The following is a 20337-nucleotide window of genomic DNA, read 5'->3' on the forward strand; positions in this document are numbered from 1 at the left end:
GGACGTGTAGAATTGATTCTGACTTGTTTGGTTTCTCAAAAGTAGAATTGATTCTGCCTCCAGAATTGATTCTACTTGAAGCTAGAAATCGTAGCTTCTGATTCTAGAATTGATTTTTACACTCAAATTTTTTGTTCAGCTCACTTTTTCATGAATATATCCAAACATAAACCACTTCAGCTTAAAATCAATTTTGGCCAGAATCAATTTTACAGAATCAATTCTGCCAAAATCAATTCTCTCCGCCGCAGAACCAAACACACGCTTAACAGTTAGATTAATCGAATGAGTAGGATTTCGCCAGAGATGCAAAATGGAAATAGGATGTCGCTTTATGCTTCCTATCATGTTCATTGATAACTTTCATTTTTATGGCAATTTTTTCCAGTAAATGAAGGTTCTCCATAATAATTAATCGGTTCCACAAGGATGGAACTGTACTATCTCAAATAGACTAATATAGGTCAATGTAAAATCTCAATTTGTATAATCAATCAGATTATTGAATGATGTTTAGTTTATTGTAGTCTCTATATATTTGAACGATTTCTAATATAAGAAAGCATAATGGGTTGGGATGGATCAATGGACATGTACATGTTTCAAAACACCACTGACTGTGGATGATTGTTGCTGAGACAGTTGAGTATCATTCCTCAATCTCCTCAAATGACACTGGTTTTGCAATGGCAAGTTTCCTGTAAATCGATAATAAAAAATTAAATCGAGATTATATAAACATTCAAGTATAAAGAATCAACCACTAGAAATATCCAACAACACTCAGCTATGCAACCTAATGAAATAACAAAATTCCTCAATAAATTGAAATAACTGATTCATATAAACACATTAGATTTGTCACACTCAAACATATCAAGCAAACGGGCTTCCTTTGAGTTAAATTTCGAGTCAATATAAATGACAGATTTAGAATAGCATGAACAGAAGTTTTGGGATACCTTTGAGAAATAAAATTGTCCTCGGACAAAGCTTTATCCAACCTCTCTTCAAATGGCGTTGCATGCCACTTAACTGTCTGATCCTGGAAACAATCAGCACTAATAAGATGCATATTATTTATATTTAAATCTCTTTCAAATATCAAATAAAACAATTACAAGCCATACTTCCTTGTACTTCTTGGTTGAATTGGGTATGCCATTACCATTGCGCCACTTAGGAGGAACAACATGAGAATCCTTAACTTCATTCAACTGAGCAGGAACCACCCCAATAATAGACCTGTCAGCAGATGGCAGGATCTCACAATCAGCAGTCTCTATTTCCTCGTTTCCTTCTACCATAATGATTGATGCTGGTTTTAACCAAGAAGATAAACTTGCTTCCATCTTAGATTCAGTTTCACTTTCAATTTTCTTCAAACTTTTTTCTGGGGTAGGAGTTGGATTTTGATCTCGCTCGACAGAATCACCCAGCTCACTTGAATCTTGCTCAGGATTAAAACCTTGCACTTCAAGTAACTTGCTCAGGAGGACATTCTCACCTGGGTTGTTATTTGGATAGACAAACTGGGACCGAACACGATGTTTACCATCACATAAATTTTCTAATGATGCAGGGTACACAGTTCCAGGTGTTTGCATATCATCAAATAACTTCAATGGGGTAGGATAAGGTGTTCGTTTGCATGCACTTTGGCTATCTGGTGACTTGCTATTCTTCATACGCCAATCATCTGGCGGGCTTTGATAAGATACCAAGTCATTTTCACATTCAAAACGTACGGATTTGGCTTTCTTCTGAGTGTCTGTGACTGGCCAAGGTGTAACTGAAGCTTCATTCTTTCTAGTCTTATATGCAGTATGAATACTCCTTGTCCAACTTCCTTCCACATAGTCAGGAGAGTCATGTTGAGCGTCTCGTGCCTTGAAGACATAGCTGCAAAAGAAATTAAACTAAGATCTCAGGTTCTAGTTCTATAGCTTCTATGTAGACATGTTTTAACCACCAAAATACATCTCTACCGTTCAGTGAAAATACAATACAACATATCCAGAATGGAAGAGGACAGAGGAATAATTAAAAGGGTACCTGCTAGGTGTGTGCTCAAAAGAGTCTGTGCTATTCCCCAATTCTTGGCAAAGTTTTATGGCTGTTGGTGGGTCAGATGGCTGGACATCCAGCTGAAGTTTCTCAACAGATGTATTGGGAAGCCAGGAATGAAACTTTGAAGTGTCAGAATCATTATCGCAAATGGGCGAAACTTTCAGTTTCGCTGATGTTTTGCGAATTTCTGCAGGTGTTCCTGTTATTGTACCACAAGCTTTAAGAAATTTGACCTGCATAAATAGTTAATACAATGATATAAGCAAAACTCAGTTTACGAAGTGTAGATGGACTTAGAACTAGAAGTACTTAAAAACTGATACGTACTACAACGCATAGATGCAACATTAGGCAATGCATACAAAACAGATATAAGTTTATTCCTAAAAGTTTATTCCAAAAAAACTTGACACGGTAACAATTTATAACTAGTCAAAATTGACGAAAATAAAGTTAACTGAACATCCTAGTGTGGTCATAATTCGATTGTTTTCATTCGAATATCATAAGGTTTATATATTACTTTGTGCAGCTCTCCTTCATTTATATGATATACACCAAAATTCACACCTGTTTACGAACAACTCGTAGAAAAGCATACTATTGAAGTTACATATCAATTTGCATATTTATTAGCCCAAGTTGATACCAGGGTTTTAAATAAAGGTTTGTGATGGCGGCATAACGGTTTCTTATGTTGTCAAAACCTACTAAGCACGGACACCAGACACGACACAGACAATGATACATTGACACCGATAATAAATATGACCGCAACTATTATCACGACCCCTATTTAAAATCCTAGTAGAAAAATTCAATACAGAAAAACCCAATTACTTTCCTCAATTCCCTTAATAGTGAAAACAGAAAATTGACAAATGAAACAACTAATTAATATGTAAGAAAAACCACTTAAAAAATAAAAATAAAACTACTACAATAATAGTGCGACAAATAAGTGAAATAACACTATGAAGTATGAACACACCTCATCCTTAAGTCCTTGATCATATTCCTGAGACCCTACATCAATATTCTGAGCTGAATCTTTTTTCTCTTCTGAAAAATCAAAACACAAATCAGTATATAATTACTAAGAAAACCTAAAAAACCAAAAAAGCTGAAAAAAAAAAAATAGATTAACAGAGAAATACCTTTAGATAACAAAGATGACAAACGATTTCTAGAAATTAACACATCCTGCTTAACAACATCAACATTTCTAATTAATAATTCATTAATAATTAATAATACTAATAACTTTGATATAAACCTAAACCTAATATCATTATTCTAAACAAAAAATTAAATCATGCATAATTTCCCTAATTTCTTGCATTGTAGAGTAACGAATTAAGCTGAAATTGAGAAATTCAAAAATCAATGAACAAAATGAAGAACACGAAATGAAAATCTTGAAAAATTCTTGAGGGAGAGAGAAAGTTACGGTGGTGGAGCGAGAAGGAGCGTTGATAAGAAGAGGTGGAGGAGGATGACGGCGATTATTGTCTCGGAATCCGAAGAAGCACCGCATTGCTGCTTTAACGGAACGGAAGAAGAATCGTAACAGAAAAGCTAATCCACGATTCAGAAACCGCAACATATCACGAATTTGTTTGAAAATGAATGAATGGAAAATTGAGAAGAAAAAGAAAGAGTATTAAGTGTGAAGAAATGAGTTACGGTTTTCCGAGATATTTTGAATTTTGAACTCTGAGAGGGAAATTAAAATAAATAAATTTATTTTTGATATTGTAACGTTTGATTTTGATCATATTTTCTTTTTTAAGTAGATCAGTTTTTTTTTACCATAGAAAAAGTTCAAAGAATATGGACTTAAATTAATTCTAATTTTATACTAACATTCGATAAAAATTATCTAATTATTCGTATTATGAACTAAAAAATGGATATATATATATATATATGTGTGTGTGTTATACATTATTAGCCCATTCGGTCTTTTTTATAATCGATCAATAATTGGGATAACAAAAATTAATGTATGTGGAATACATTGTAAACTAGATACGTATATTTTTGTTGACTCAGTTATCTCTTATAAAATGATTGAAGATAATATTTAGTAAAAAGAAACGACCAAATGAATGATTAAATATTTATAAAAAAAATAAAATGAATAATTACATATATGCATTATTATACCACGATGAATGTATTCAAAGATTTTGGTTTTTGGCAAGTAGAGATTTTCTATTTTGTTTTCGTGTAAGATGGACTCATGGGCCAAAACACAAAAGCTCACGGAAATTATTTTTTAGGTCCTCTATATTGTTTTCGGATCCCCAAAATCTCGAAATTACTCTTGATTTTTGTCTTAATTTGCTGAGATTTACAATATAAAATTACTCATAATCTAAGTTGCTTCGGATAAACCTTCCAACCATCCCCAGAGTTCAACTACAAACGCGGTTGTTGATCCTAAAGATTTATAAAAACCACAAATCCAATGACCATCTTCACCACGAAATAACCCTCCGAAACCATTAATGGTTACTTAGGATTTGAAAGTCGGCAAAATTGCAACAAAGACACTTATTTATTTGTAATAAATTCGTCCTCTATATCTTTTTTTTCCATACAAATACAAATAATTTATATTTATAAACGCACACATGTTAATCATTTAACTGGTTTATGTGTAACATATTCGTCTTTTATCTTCTTCTTTTTTTCACACATGTCATTTATTTAGTTGGATCTCCAGGTCTGACTTGGTCGAGTCTCGATGCGTTTGTTGTGTTGTTTCATGGTGTTTTTGGTTGTGGTTGATAGTTGTGGCTGCATGGTGGTTTTGGTCGCCCCGGTGGTTTGGAATATTGTTGCTTTGGCGGAGCTGCGCCGGTGGGGTTGGTTGGTTATGTTTGAGAAGGACAATAGCGTGTCCTTGTTCGAATTTCAAAAGATGTTGTTTTTATTTAAGTGATGTTGTTGTTCTACTGCATTGTTTTGCAGTTTGTACTTTTTGCCGCAATTTGCATATCTTATACTTTTGGTTGAGCGTTAAAATATATTTGCTAATTAAAAAAAACATTTATCTTATTTTATTTGTCACATAATAAAGAGTTTGAAATAAAAACACAAATGGTCCCGTGAACTTAGTTCAGTTGGTAGGACATTAAATTATATATGCAGAAGAGTGGGGTTCCAACCTCAACCATCGCACTTATCCACCTCAACGGTGAAATTTTTAGCCACTATACTACTTGCCAAAAAAAATAAAAGACACAAATGAAGGATTCGAAACATTTCATAAAACCTAAAAAAATAAATTATGTTTGGTAAATTTATAGTGCATTTCCATTGGAAAATGTTTTTAGGTAAAGTAATTTTTTTAACAAATTTAAATTCTTCTATCTAAATTCCCTTGTTTAGATGATTAATTTCAAGAAATTTTAAAATAATGAAATTTATGAAGTATTTTGTCTAAGATAAAGTTTAGGAATTTCAAACGACACTTCAAAAAGTTTAAATTGACACCGATTTTAATTTTGAAGTTTAGAAGAAGATTGAAACAAATAAAGCATAGAGATTCACACAATTTGGAGGTGTATTTGAGTGTATTTTATTATAAATTAATGACAATAATGAAAATGATGAAGATGAAAAAATTAAAAGTGTTTTTTTTTAAGAGAAAATTAAAAATGTTATAAAGATAGAAAATGTAAAAAAAAAACAAATTAACTCGTGCTATTTTATAAAGATAAAAAAAATAAATGATTAAATTATGTATGTTTATAAAGATAAATAACAAAATATATAAAATTTCTTCAAAAAAAAAAAACAAATTATATAAAATAAAAAATAAATTTGTTACAAATGAATTAGATAAATTTTATTTGAAACAATAAGATAAAAGACATAATTTTGCCAAAAATTTCTCATTCTTTGCCTCCAAATGAAACGAAACTGTTTCAAATTTCAATTTGGAGCACTAGAATAAAAACCCTCCCTCGCAATTCACTCACACAACACAACTGCTCCCTCCAAACCCTAATCGCTCCCTCCTCCGCTGGTTTTCGCGCCTCTGCCGTAATACTCCGACCACTTTCTTCTAAACCGATTACTTTTATCAATTTATTATTACATGATTTTGAACTATTTTCTGTGTTATATAGTTTCTCGTGAAAGCATCTCACATAGACTATATTCTATGATTATCGATTATAATATGATTGCAGTTAGTTTTTCTCTGACTTGTACAATTTTGTCTACAAAAATATGAATAAAAGCCATGTAGTGTTTGTGAAAATGCCTCTGTATTCGTGTTGATCAAATTTTCAAGAACTTTGATATTTGTTTCAAGATTTTTATTTTGACTGTAATGATATATGTTACTATGTTTGATCTCTATGTAAATTTCGAACAATAATGTAGTTAGATATTGCAGGCTTTCAAGTATGACGAATTGCTTGTTTAATTCGAACAACAAACGCGGTAGAAACGATGGTGATGAAGAAGAGCGAAGGCGGAAGCAAAGGCGACGTTGTATGCAAATGAATTTGATTATTATGGCTGCGGCTGCTGCATTGATATGCATGTATTATCAGAAGTATTTAGATGAAAGTGACAGTGACAGCAGCGGTGAAAGTGAAAGTGAAATTGAAGATTCAGACACTGATAGTGATTCAGATGCTGATGTCGATACGGAAACTGAAAGTACTGGAAGGACAAACCACGTTCGTGATAAATAGAAAAGGAAACGACTGCGACTGTGTTAGTAGAAAAGGGAAGATTCTGAAACTTGAGCTTTATGGTCTTAAGTTCAGGATGAATCAGCTTATATTCTTGTTTAAATTGCTAGTGAAATTGAGTACTCTGTTGCAATGTGAATAACATATGAGAAAAATGAAATGGATTTTGATTATTGAATTTTCAAGTTAGTGAGGAATATTTTATTGCTCTACGAAATTAGTAGTTTTGGATTGTTTAATGGCCATTATAAACAATTTTGCGCCTCTGTTTTGGACACCCGAATTTCTGTTTCTTATGATTTTCATGTTATATCCGAGAGTCGGTTTTGTTAGTATTTGCGGCTCAACAGCTAAGCTTGTTCTGCTCATTGAGTAGACTAGGTATTGATTTATTTTACTACCAACGGTATGGGAATATACCTTGAAATTTTTTCTTTCTGATAGACCAATATTAGTAAGTTAGTGTTTACGTTCTTCTAATTTAAAATTCCTTATAGGTCATTCAGTGTCCCTTAGCTCGTCAACCAATATGCTTAGTTAAGGTGACACTATTGTTGGCTAGTGCCTAGTCCCTATCTATTTGTAATTTAGCTATACCTTATTTTACTCCTTTTCTGCATATTACATTTTGCACTTGCAGTCAGTCTGTATTTTATACAAATACATTATTTTGTTGGAAAATAATTACTTTATTGAGAAAAAAATGAATTTAAAACACAAACTTCTCCGATATATTTCGATCTCTAGTTTTTTTTTTTTCTTCTTTCAACATATTGGTTTTTGCAGCATTTACCATTAATCACATGTTGACCCTGCTAATGCTTTTGCAATGGAGACAGAGAGAAGGACTAAAACAAGATTAGGATGGGCTAACAAATACAATAAAATACAGAACTAAACAAAACCTGTTAGATGTGTGAAACAAAAAAGAAAAATAGATAAAAACTCTATATATTTGTTTTCTTACAGTGATAGCATATGCAAATATACTATTGATGCGTATCTGTAGTTGAATTTTGAACGTAACAAATCTGAACAGCGTGATAATGAGAATGCAAAGAATATTGATGTATTTATTCCTTAGTTGAAAATTTCAATATGACAAGAACATGGTGGTTGCCTAATAATTTAAATTTCTAATTTGTTCCTTTCTTACTCAATTTTTAATTAGTTGAAGAGTTCACATTGGACATACATATATATAAAGAAAACTCAAGAAGCAGAAGCTTCTTTGAAGTTTTTAAAAAAATAACGTTTTGCACACGTCATTGTAATATATAAGCAGGATTAAGATTCACATCTTTCATTTCAGATTTTCGTTGTTTGTATATGATACAAGATATCATAATAACGGTCCTGTAGAAACAACAAAAAGGGACTTCCAAGAAACTTCACATATAGTTCTTATCTCATGGTATACTGCTCGGTTCTTAAACAAAAACTTCAGTGTTCTATTCTGTTTCATCATCTGTCTTATTTTCTGTTCTATTCACTATGTCTATGGCAAATTATGGAGACCAGTCACGTGGTTTCACCTACGATGTTTTCCTCAGTTTTAGAGGGGAAGACACACGTCATAAATTTATTGGATATCTTCGTGATGCATTGTGGCAGAGAGGAATCAATGCTTTCTTTGATGATAAGAATCTGAGAATAGGGGAAGATATTTCACCTGCACTTTTAAAAGCCATTGAAGAATCTAAGATCTCAGTTATTGTTTTTTCTGAGAATTATGCATCTTCCAGGTGGTGCCTTGGCGAACTAGTGAAGATCATCGAGTGTACAAAAAGAAATAGCAATCAAATTGCCTTCCCAATTTTTTATCATGTTGATCCATCTGATGTACGAAATCAAAGAAATAGTTATGAAGAAGCCATGGTTGCTCATCAGAATAGGTTTGGAAAAGACTCAGAAAATCTAAAAGCATGGAAAGCAGCATTATCTGAAGCTGCAGACTTGAAAGGCCACCATATCCACACTGGGTTTGTAACTACAATTCTGTTCTTATATTATCTTTGTCTTGTCTCCGAGGTAAAAGTGCATTTATTGTCTTTTAGAACTTCAGCAGTTTTGTTTTCATTACTTAACGGAACAAACACCATATTTTCAATAAAGTGATAGTGATAATAAGCTTTAGAATTCCTGATAAATTTTGAGGTAGTTTGAAGTTGAGATCATCTCTGGTACATGTAGGTTCTATATTTGAGAGAGCGTCACAAAATTAAATGATATTATTTTATTGTATGTGCTATTTTGTCACTAAAATAAAATCCTCAAATACTGGAGAGAATCCAAATTTGTTAGTTTGAGTTTATCGAGTCTCACTTTTCTTAACTTAGTATCCAAATCGGTTTTAAGAAAATGCAAAACAATCTGAATTGAAACTGTGCAAAAGATTAAGAAGTTATAATAAGAACAATAATTCAATTCATAGTTACGTTTTTCTATTTAGAAGCAATGCTTATTTCAGTTTGATTTTGTTGAAAAGGAACAGAATCTATTTGCTGTTTTTCCTAAAGTAGATATTATCATCATGTTTAAATAATATGTTTTGTACTTGTTATTCCAATGGTCCAATTTATGTTACTAGAATGAAACAAATTATGTTATTAAAAAAAATGGATTGTACTTTTACAGGTTCGAAATTGATCATATTAAAGAGATTGTTGAAAAGGTCCATGCTAAGATAGCTCCTAAACCTTTACTTGTTGGTGAGAATCCGGTTGGACTTGATCAACACATAGAAGAAGTGAAGTCACTTCTAGACATGAAGCCAAATGACGATACTATATCCATGTTGGGCATATGCGGACTTGGTGGAATAGGGAAAACAGAACTTGCCAAAGCGTTGTACAACAAGATTGTGCACCAATTTGAAGCTGCAAGTTTTCTTGCCAATGTTAGAGAGAAATCAAATAAAATCAATGGCCCAGAAGATTTACAAAAGACACTTTTATCAGAGATGTTTGAGCAGCCTGAAACCGAGTTGGGAAGTACAAGTAAAGGAGTCTACGAAATAAAACACAAGCTTGGAAAGAAAAAGGTTCTTTTGGTTCTTGATGATGTTGATGAGATGGAACAATTAGAAAACTTGGCAGGAGGAAATGATTGGTTTGGTCCAGGTAGCAGGATCATTATAACTACAAGGGACAAAGGTTTGCTCATAGGCACTCATTCTTTTGTAGTTCAAAAGATTTATGAAATGACTAAACTTAATGATCAACATTCTCTGGAGTTGTTTTGTCGAAAAGCCTTTGGGAAAAGCCATCCTAAAACAGGATATGAAGCTATATCTTCTCGCGCGGTTGGTTATGCGAAAGGTCTTCCATTGGCTTTAAAAGTTATAGGCTCCAATTTAGCTACTAGAAAAAATTTAAAAGCTTGGGAGCATGCATTGAAAGATTATGAGAGGATTCCACGTAAAGGGATGCAAGATGTGCTTAAAGTAAGCTATGATGTGTTGGAGCCTTATGCTCAGAGCGTTTTCCTAGATATAGCTTGCTTCTTCAAAGGGAAAAGAATAGAATATGTTGAAGAGATACTTGATGAATTCAGTGCAGCATCGAATATTGAAGAGCTTGTTAATAAATCTCTCTTGATTGTTGAACATGGATACTTGAATATGCATGATCTAATACAGGATATGGGTAGAGAGATTGTTAGGCAAGAGTCGCCAAATCCGGCAAAACGTAGTAGATTATGGTTTCATCAAGATGTCATTGATGTATTATCGGCCAATGATTCTGTAAGAATCAAATCATCTATACTTTTCCTTTATACATTTTTATATATTAATGACAATGTATATGCAATTGGCTTTATCATTTTTATTTTATTTTATTTATTTTTATTTGTTTCAAAGGGAAGTGATGCAATTCAAGGGATAATGCTTGATCCTTCTCAACCTATAAAAGTAGTAGATTGGAATGGTGCCGGTTTTGAGAAGATGAACTGCCTCAGAATTCTCATTGTTCGAAAAACAAAATTTTCATCCGAGCCTAAACATCTGTCAAATCATTTAAGGCTGCTTGATTGGGAGTTATACCCTTCAAAGTCCTTCCCAGCAAAATTTTATCCGAGGAATATCATCATCTTAAATTTGCCTTATAGTCGACTTACAATGGAAGAGCCATTTAAGGTAGACACTTTTGTTTATTCTTTTCTTTTCATTTAATTTTTATATATGACGATAGCTTAGTTTGATGGACTGTTTTTTTTCTTCTTCTTTTGACAGCAATTTTCATATTTGACTGTCATGGATTTCTCACATAACCAATGTATCACAACAATGCCCGATGTGTCCAATGTTGAAAGTTTGAGAGAATTGCGACTTGATGATTGTAAGAACTTAACTACGGTTCATGAATCCATTGGTTTTCTCAAGCATCTTGTCCACTTAAGCGTTTCAGGATGTACCAAACTTGAAAACTTTCTACAAAGAATGTTTTTACCATCTCTAGAAGTCCTTGACCTTAATTTTTGTCTAAAACTTGAACACTTCCCAGATATAGTGGATGAGATGAATAAACCATTGAAGATTCATTTGATGCATACCTCTATTAAGAAACTGCCAAATTCCATTGGTAATCTTATTGGACTTGTTTCAATAGATATGCAATATAGTGAGAATCTCGAATATCTACCAAGTAGCTTATTCACGCTACCAAATGTTGTTGCTTTTAAATTTGGAGGATGTTCTAAACTTGGTGAATCTTTCAGAAGATTTCTACATGGTAGCGCTTCAGAAGCCACTGTCTGGTTAACCTTAAAAACAATACATTTTGAAAATAGTGGTTTGTCAGATGAAGATATTCAGGCAATTCTCACATGTTATCCGAAATTAGAAGAGTTGATCGCATCAGATAACAATTTGGTCTCTCTCCCCGCTTGCATTAAAGAGTCTGCTCACTTGACAAATCTTGATGTTAGTAGTTGCAATATGCTCCAAAAAATTCCCGAAAGCACCAACTTGAGAATTCTGAATGTGCATGGTTGTGTGAATCTTGAACACATTTCAGAGTTGCCATGCACTATTAAAAAAATAGATGCAAGATATTGCTTCAACTTTTCTTCGAAGACATCAGACATGCTATGGGATCAGGTACATAACCTCTTCATAGTTTGTCCTAAATTTGCTTCCTTTATTTTATGAATATACACTCCTTTCATCTTATACTACCCATGTTTAATTTATGCAGTCTTACAAAATTTATTTATCACACTCATTTTCAATACAATTTTTTCTGACTAAAATGTAACCTTAAATTTGTAGAAGAAGTTAGATAAAATGACTAATTGACATAGTAATGGAGGTGTAATTGTAGGTATAGCAAACTATTGACTGTAGAGGTAATTGCCCATCTGTAAAGGTTTCTTATGCTATATGCCTATACCTATGTATGGGGTGGTTTTATTTTCAACTTTGACCTACGATTTATTTCAACTTTGAACTCGGTCTTATATTACTTTGTAATTTCAAGGGACAAAGTTTGAATCCCACCTAAGACAGTTAGTAAAATAACAATTAGTGCCACTGTTATTAATAATAATTTTTCCATTCCCAATTTTTTTGTTAAATAAGTTTTCTTATAGTATTGACATGCAAATAAATAATGGTATTATTGGAAAATATAATTAATACCTACTTTCAATATTCGATTTAGGAGTAAAATATGGAATTTAAAGATACATATAAGTTTCTCTTGGAAATTGGGTATTGGGCCTAACTCAACTCTATAAAACCGGCTTGTAAGGTGAGGATTGCCTGTTACTTATAAACCCATATTCAGGCCATCTCACATCCGATGCGGGACTTCTTAACAGTTTCTTTTGTTTTTGCAATATGACAGGTGAAAAAAGAGAGGCATGGATTAGAAATTGTGATGCCTAGAACCAAGGTTCCAGAATGGTTTGATTATAGGTGCAAAGGAGGAGTTCCATGTTTATGGGTTCATGGCAATTTTCCCAATGTTGCTGTAGCATTGGTGTTCCGAGGTGTGGTTGGGAAGGAAACTGAAATTGGTCAACAACTTGTTGAACTTAACTTGGTTATCAACGGTCAATATGTCCCTCGCAAAGGCTATTACGACTTCAAAGTTGAACGAAATCATGTTTTAGTTTGTGATCTACGACTCTTGTTCAACGACGAGGAATGGTTAAGTCTTAATGCTTTATTTCTTGAGCATGAATGGAATCAAGTGCAAGTTCCATATGAAGCCTCGCTCGGTGTGACACTAAGTGAATGGGGAGTTTTTGTGTACAAACCAAGAACTATAAACTTGAAAGAACAAGTTCAATTCATATGTCCTGACTCAACAAGGTATTCAAACATAGCTAATATAATAGTCCCTCCAAAAAATCCTATGAAGATGATGATGGAGAAGTTAGCTTATGATGAAATGCTTAAGGAGATATGGGCAGAAAACATTGACAATTTTGTTTATTGCGTGTTAGCGAGCATGGACTGTTTTTTGGTTGACAACTTAGTGGAAAGCATGAACATGGAAAACCAAATTGCAGACAAATTACAAGATCCAAAGAAGAAATATAGAGATTTTTTAACCATGGTTGATTGTGCATTTAAAGGAAATCCACTAGATGAAAACTATAACTTGGAATGGATGCTATCAACTATCAACAAATCATATGATGATAAAGTTAAAGATGAGCCTCCAACTCCAAATTTAAACCACAAGGATGAACTCCTTCAAAGAATGAATTATTTGGAAGAACTCAAATTCAAATTATGGGTGAAACAATTCTTGGCCACATCTTACTTACTTCTCAGCCAAAGGCCAGATTACCAGGATCGCTTTACCCTGGGAATCAGAGGGTTAAGGCCCGAAAAAGAACAACATAAGGATGAAATAGTGAAACCACCTATGGATGCATATGTAGGAGAAACTTCTACCTCCAGCCATAAGAAAAGCTTGAAGGCACAGGTACAAGAAATATTGATGAAAATATTCTTGTTTGGAATGAGTGCAGGTAAATGGGTTATATTGTTACTCTTAAGATTTGTGGTACAAATGAAGATATATGTTGAAGGAATTTTCAATGAACTACGTGAAGCACACCTGAGCTTTCCCACTTTAGACTCAAGTAAAACTACTACAAACGGTTACCGGCCTACTTCGACAACTATGTTTTGGGGTCCCGATTGTGGTTCATCTACACGACGATGGAGAGGGGCCCCTTATCTGTCTTCGCTTAGAGGTGGTAAAGGGAAACCAACAATTTCCTCTTCATATAGGATAAGATGTCGATCATTGTGGTCAACATCTCATACCTGCTACTACACCTGTCAGTCACCGATGAACCTTTGTATGTCTCAAGAGACTAGACATGTGAGCATCTGTTTGATCTCCTCCGGTGCACGTATTCAGAGGAACTTATGGTGTGGGACGCTACCAAAGATGTACATGTACGGTTCAACTGGATGCATGAGATCTACCTGTTATAATTTGCGTGTTGAAAGGCCTGCTGGGATTGTACAACAAGAGCATTTCTCTGGTATTTTGCGAACAAAAGCTTCACCTATGTCGATATCTGCTACTAGCCCAAACTACTCCATCCGCTTTCTTGGATAGTACTGAGCACGGTAGCAGGGAATATATAATTTTTTTTCTTTGAGAAAATTCTGATATTTACATATTATTTTTTTAAGCATTTACATACTATAATTAACTCTGTTTTTCGTAAAATAATTTATTGCTAATGAAAGTTATATTTTGAGATCCAAACTATGTAGTATTTGCTTTCTTTTAGACTAGAGTTGATCTATTAACTAGTATCTGGGTGCAACAGCTACACTCAATTCTATCAAAACAACTTAAATATTTGATAAGAACTTCAATTCTTTAGTAGGTTTTGATAAAAGTCAGTAAACCTCTAATTTTGGTGACTACTCTTCACATATAGGACTGGTTGCTTGGATGTGAAGAAGCCTAAAAATACATGCCTTCTAATTTGGTGTGTTGTGATTTAGAGCATTTAGAAGATTATAAATAAAATGGTTTTTGAAAATGGACTTTTGACTTTTTAGTAGTATATCTATTTAAAGTAAGGTCCTCTTGACCTGGTTTAAAGTTGGTATTAACAGTCTTGTGGTTATCTTCTTTGATTGGTGCAAGAGTCCATATAGGTGCTTCATGATATTAGTTTTAGTTTCTGTTGTGGCTAGCTTCCTTTTTTATGTTTGCAGCTATGTAGCATTGATAATTCTGATTTGTGTTTGGTGCATGACACCTCAGCCTGACATCTGTGTATGTGATTACATTTATTCACATCTATTTTCTTAAATTATTATTGATTTCTACGTGTGTCAATGTCGGATTTGGTATTTGCATCTATATGTCAATGTTTCATACTATGTTTGCAAATATGTGCATGAGAAGGTTTGGATTTGGTCTGTGTTCTCTCTGGTACATTCCATCTCTTCTACTCGTATTTGGTTGATGTTAAAGCAGAGAGATATGTTTTTGTAGGGAAGTATACAAGAAAAGCTTTCTTTCCTATGGGAAGAATGAATAATTAATTCTTTTTCTTGTTTGCACCAATATGAGTATATGAGTATCATGATTTAATGTCCTTTGTGTTATTGCCAAAAAAAATGTCCTTTGTGTTAATGTGTGTCAGCTAATTGATGAAAGAATGTGGAAGTATTAGATAGTTATAGTCTTATAGATGCATTAACATTTTGTATTTGCACTTCTCTGCTTGCTTTGATGAAATGCTTGGCTGGTTTCTCTACATATGCACCTTCCTAAGGGACACTTGCACTTCATGGAGGCTCGATCGAGCTACTCAATTAAATTCTCGTCCTTCTGTGAATGTTCTTTATTGTTGTTACATGATATTTCTATAGTGACTTTACCCCAGGCCATAGAGTTCTTGTTTAGTTTTTTAATTGGGGCTTAGTCCTCTCATTAAAAAAATATAAATAATCAACTTAAAAATAAACAAAGTCCTAGATTTTTTTTTTAAATGAATCCCCTTGAGGTAACTGAGATCTATTTAAGTGGTTAACCTTTCCCAACAAATGCACTATTCATTAAAAAAATAATATAGAATTAACAACTATTTTTTTGTTGATATGAATCCCTTATAGAGTCATGTAACGGGGACGAGAGAGATAGAAATAGAGAGGGAGGGAGAGAGAAAGGGAAAAAAATCTCTCAGTGATGTAGAATGGAAAATGGGAAGCACTTTCCAACCAGACTATTAAAAATACACATTAATTAATTAAAATTTGAATTTCAACTGCGGGGTTATCCATGTTTTCACATTTCATATTTTATCACAGGAATCACTTATTCAAAATTTTATTTAGCACGATGAAAAGTGATCCCCATGAGGAAAATTCTATGTAGAAGATAATGATAACTTAGCATGAGAATTTTATTGATATTTGTTAACAAAAATAATATAGAATTAGCAACTATTTTTTTGCTGATGGAGCCCCTATAAAGTCCTGCGATGACGGAGATGGGATAGAGAAAGATCTCTAAGTGGTATATAATGGGAAACGCAAAACACTTCCCATTGACTAATTAAAATTTGAATTTCGACTTCAGAAGTTTTTCCATATTTTGTGTCTATCACACTTTCATTAGATATAATTTTGATTTTTTATAATTTATGATATTTTTTTATAATTCAAATTTTAAACTTTTCATATACATTTGTTCAAACTTTTTTAGGGATATTAATTTATCAATGTGAATGGAGATTCACACATAGATTTTCCCATTTGACGTTCACGCGTGAAGATTGCTTCTGTGTGGTACAGTGACAAGAAAAAAATTTGAGGATAGGAATAGGCTCAAAGTACGTTAAGATTCATTTGAAAAATAATATAGAATTTACAATTATTTTTTGTTGATGAAGTCCCTACAGAGTCATCTTAAACATATATCGTATTTTCATAAATAACATATGAAAATAAATATTATTGAAAAAAAATAAAAATTATCCCGTGTTTGACAATGAACCTAATGTATATTTTCTATATATAAAGAGGCGGCTGCAGATGAAAAACCTTAAGACCATGATAAATCAGAGCATGAAGTTTATAATTATTTTATATTTATAAGTAATACTTTTCGCTTTATCTATAACATCGTTAAATCTATATCATGCAAAACATATCTCAATTTTATCGTAAAATTTTATTAAACCAAATTACTGAAATAATATATGAAAATAAACACATAACTAATATTAAAAAAAAAAAAAATCTGGTGAACAGCACGGACTAACATACCGGTAAAATAGAAAATGGGATATTTTGTTGAAAGATGAAGATAATCTACGTAGTTTGTTGAGAGATTTATTGTTTTGTTGGCGATTAATTTGTTAAGAGATATATATTTAAATAGAAAGGAAACAAATCCATTTAGAAAACTAAAAACAACGATTTTAAAGCATACTACTAGGTTTCTATCGTTATATATACATGGCTGGATCGTGATCGAAATATATACACTTCTTTCTCTCTCTCACCTTTTTACTGCAAATTGATATGAAGATGGAAGAAACAAAAGAAGTTGCTGTGACGACAAGCAACAAGGTTAGAAACTATCTACCTCCTGAAATCATATTTTTTATTCTCTCAAAATTGCCTCTTAAATCATTGAAAAAGTTTGAATGTGTATGCAAAACATGGGCCGCTCTATTTCAAAACTCTTATTTCATGACCATATACCGAAACAATTTCATATCTAATAGTAACCATTATGATGATACATATCTCGTCCTGCAAAATGGTGTGGGACGAGAAGGCTATTATCACGGTGAATACCGTTTTGAGTTTTATTTGCTCCCTGGCCAGAGGTTTGAAGATAGGATCAAAATAGATTGGCCAACTCCATTTCAAGTCGATGGTTGTGGTATTTATATCATGGGTACGGTTAGTATTAATGGCATTCTTTGTCTCAATCAAGGGTATGGAAGACGACTTGTATTGTGGAATCCAACTACTCGTGAATTCAAGGTTATTCCTCGCAGCCCTTTAGTATATGTACCACCTCATCGGCACCCTCGCCATACTCTTCATGGATTTGGTTATGATCATGTAACAGATGACTATAAAGTGATTCGCTTTGTGGATTCATTTCTCATATTTGACGAAAATGAAGAGATTGTAAATGAAGATAGATCATCATACGAAATATTCTGGGAGATATATTCTCTAAAAAGTGACTCTTGGAGGAAACTTGATGTCAATATACCAAATCGTTATTACTATACCCTAAATCGTCGTATTGGAGTGTACACGAATGGAGTATGTCATTGGTGGGCTAAAACTAATAATTCACCTAATTTTGAAGAATGTTTGGTATCATTTGACTTTAGTAATGAGGTGTTGATTACAACACCCATGCCCTCGTACTTGGATGTTTCCATTCCCTTAAATTTGAATCGTTCTTTGTATTTGGACGATACTTTTAGATTTGTGGAGAGACAATTGGTGCTTTTAAATGAGTCAATTGCATTGATCTCAACCGACTCAGAGACGGCTACAATTCACATATCAATTTTGGGCGAATTCGGTGTAAGAGAATCGTGGACCAAACTCTTTACGATTCCATGCTTACCTGTCATTCATTACTTCATTGGAGTTGGGAATTTGAGTAATATAGTCTTCTTTAAAACGAATGATTATAAACTAGCTTGTATTGATTTAAATACTAAGATGATTGAGGAACTTGACTTTAAAGTAAAGCAGTATGCTTTTGTAGGGAAGTACAAGAAAAACTTTCTTCCTATTGGAGGAGAGGAATGAATGTGTAGTATAGCAATCAACCACTGCTCTTTAATTACTCTATATTTCTATCGTAACGTTGGATGAAACTACTCAAATTTTAATTTTATTTTTATCTGTTTATTACATTGTAATGAAATCTAGTATCATAATGATTTAATATAATGTACTTTGTGTTAATGTGTGTCGGCTCTATTTTGTATTTGCACTTCAATGCTTGGTATGATGAAATGTTTGGACGATGAGTATATGTGGTGCTGTAGTGTATCAATAGAAATAAAAACAACTAAGAAACTTATGCCTTTCAATTCGAAAAACATGGGTAACAATATCCCACCGTTGTGGTAGACTGATGATTCAGATGATGTTGAAGAATGCTTGGTATCATTTGACTTTAGTAATGAGGTGTTGATTACAACACACATGCCCTCATACTTGGATGTCTACAATCGCTCATATTTGGGTCGTCCTCTTAGATTTGTAGAGAGACAATTGGCGCTTTTAAATGAGTCAATTGCATTAATCTCAACTGGCTTAGAGATGACTACAATTCACATATCAATTTTGGGTGAACTCATCGTAAAAGAATCGTGGTCCAAACTTTTTACTATTGCGTTGCGTGCTCACCTTTCATCGAGTACTTTGTCGGAGTTGGGAATTTGAGAAATATAGTCTTCTTCAAAAACAAAGATAATAAACTAGCTTTGATTGATTTAAATACTAAGATTATTGAGGAGCTTGATGTTAAAGTAGAGAAATTTGTTTTTATAGGGAAGTACAAGAAAAGCTTTCTTCCTATAGGAGGAAATGAATAATTAATTCTTTTATTATTTGCACCAATTAGTATATGAGTACAATTACTAAAATTTTAATTTTATTCTTATCTGTTTATTCTTATTTGCACCAATTAGTATTATAGATGATGCATTCGACTTCAGTGCTTGATTTAATGAAATGCTAATATTAAGGTTGTATTTATATGTCATTCATGTTCAATGCATGTTCCTCGTATCATGGGCTAAGGATAGCCCAACACAACAATAGCAGAGATCTTCTTTTGCTGCCTTCTCGCGCGCCCTATGCGTTTTCGTTTTTACTCTTTCGCTACTTAAGAATGTCGTCCCCTACTTAACTAGCGGACGTTATGAAAAGCAAAGGGGTATTATTGTAAATTCCTAGGGCGTGCGAGAAAATGATTAGAATTATAAAAGAAAATCTCACGATAACAAGTGAATGAGTACAACAATGCAACCTTGTTTGGGTCTTATCATTTTATTGGGGGGTGGTTGATCGATACTGGCTATGTTATATCAATGCCTAGTCCTAAATGGAATAGGCTTTTCTTCTTGGAGTACCCTTGTTAAGGGACACTTGCACTACATGGAGTTCTGAGCTACTCACTTCTCTAGGCCAATCTTTTGGGATTAAGGACCAATTAACGTTTACTACTACTTAACTCATTTTCTTTTATCAGACTACTTAACTCATTTGTTTGTTAATTGTATTTATCATGTGCGTTTTATAGGGAAAAGAATATATGAAATAATAAATATTGGCTTAATTAATAAAATGGTCCCTTAAAGACATTTTTGGTTTCATATTGGTCCCTTAAAGAAAAAAAGGTTTAAATAGGTCCCTTAAAGAAAAAAATGTTCGAATAGGTCCCTTAAAGACATATCCGTTAATCAGTTTGGTCCTATTTAGACCTATTTTTAGGGACCAAACTGATTAACGGAGATGTCTTTAAGGGACCTATTCAGACTTTTTTTTCTTTAAGGGACCTAT

The 20337-nt window shown here is 33.1% G+C and overlaps 2 protein-coding genes and 1 pseudogene across 3 annotated transcripts; 2 read left to right on the plus strand and 1 right to left on the minus strand.

The window, feature by feature from the left end:
* Positions 1-381: 381 nt before the first annotated feature.
* On the minus strand, positions 382-3832 carry LOC123923261 (protein JASON-like). Of its 2 annotated transcripts, none has more exons than XR_006814334.1 (7): positions 3521-3752; positions 3228-3273; positions 3062-3132; positions 2056-2303; positions 1169-1902; positions 963-1045; positions 382-698 (listed from the first exon to the last, which is right to left on the minus strand). XR_006814334.1 is itself a non-coding variant. In XM_045975948.1 (7 exons), the coding sequence occupies exons 1-7, from the start codon at positions 3674-3676 to the stop codon at positions 650-652; spliced, it is 1425 nt and encodes a 474-aa protein (XP_045831904.1). In that variant the 5' UTR covers positions 3677-3832; the 3' UTR covers positions 383-649. The 2 variants fall into 2 exon arrangements, 1 of the variants encoding a protein (XP_045831904.1); XM_045975948.1 differs by having other exon boundaries at positions 383-698; positions 1131-1902; positions 3521-3832.
* Positions 3833-5964: 2132 nt separating this feature from the next.
* LOC123924320 lies at positions 5965-14366 on the plus strand (annotated as a pseudogene).
* Positions 14367-17272: 2906 nt separating this feature from the next.
* Positions 17273-18723, plus strand: LOC123924168 (putative F-box protein At3g16210). Its single transcript, XM_045976953.1, has one exon. It carries the CDS (start codon positions 17311-17313, stop codon positions 18571-18573), a length of 1263 nt encoding a protein of 420 aa, XP_045832909.1. The 5' UTR covers positions 17273-17310; the 3' UTR covers positions 18574-18723.
* The last annotated feature ends 1614 nt before the right edge of the window (positions 18724-20337 follow it).

This window comes from Trifolium pratense, linkage group LG4, assembly GCF_020283565.1.
Source record: "Trifolium pratense cultivar HEN17-A07 linkage group LG4, ARS_RC_1.1, whole genome shotgun sequence".
Taxonomy (NCBI): domain Eukaryota; kingdom Viridiplantae; phylum Streptophyta; class Magnoliopsida; order Fabales; family Fabaceae; genus Trifolium; species Trifolium pratense.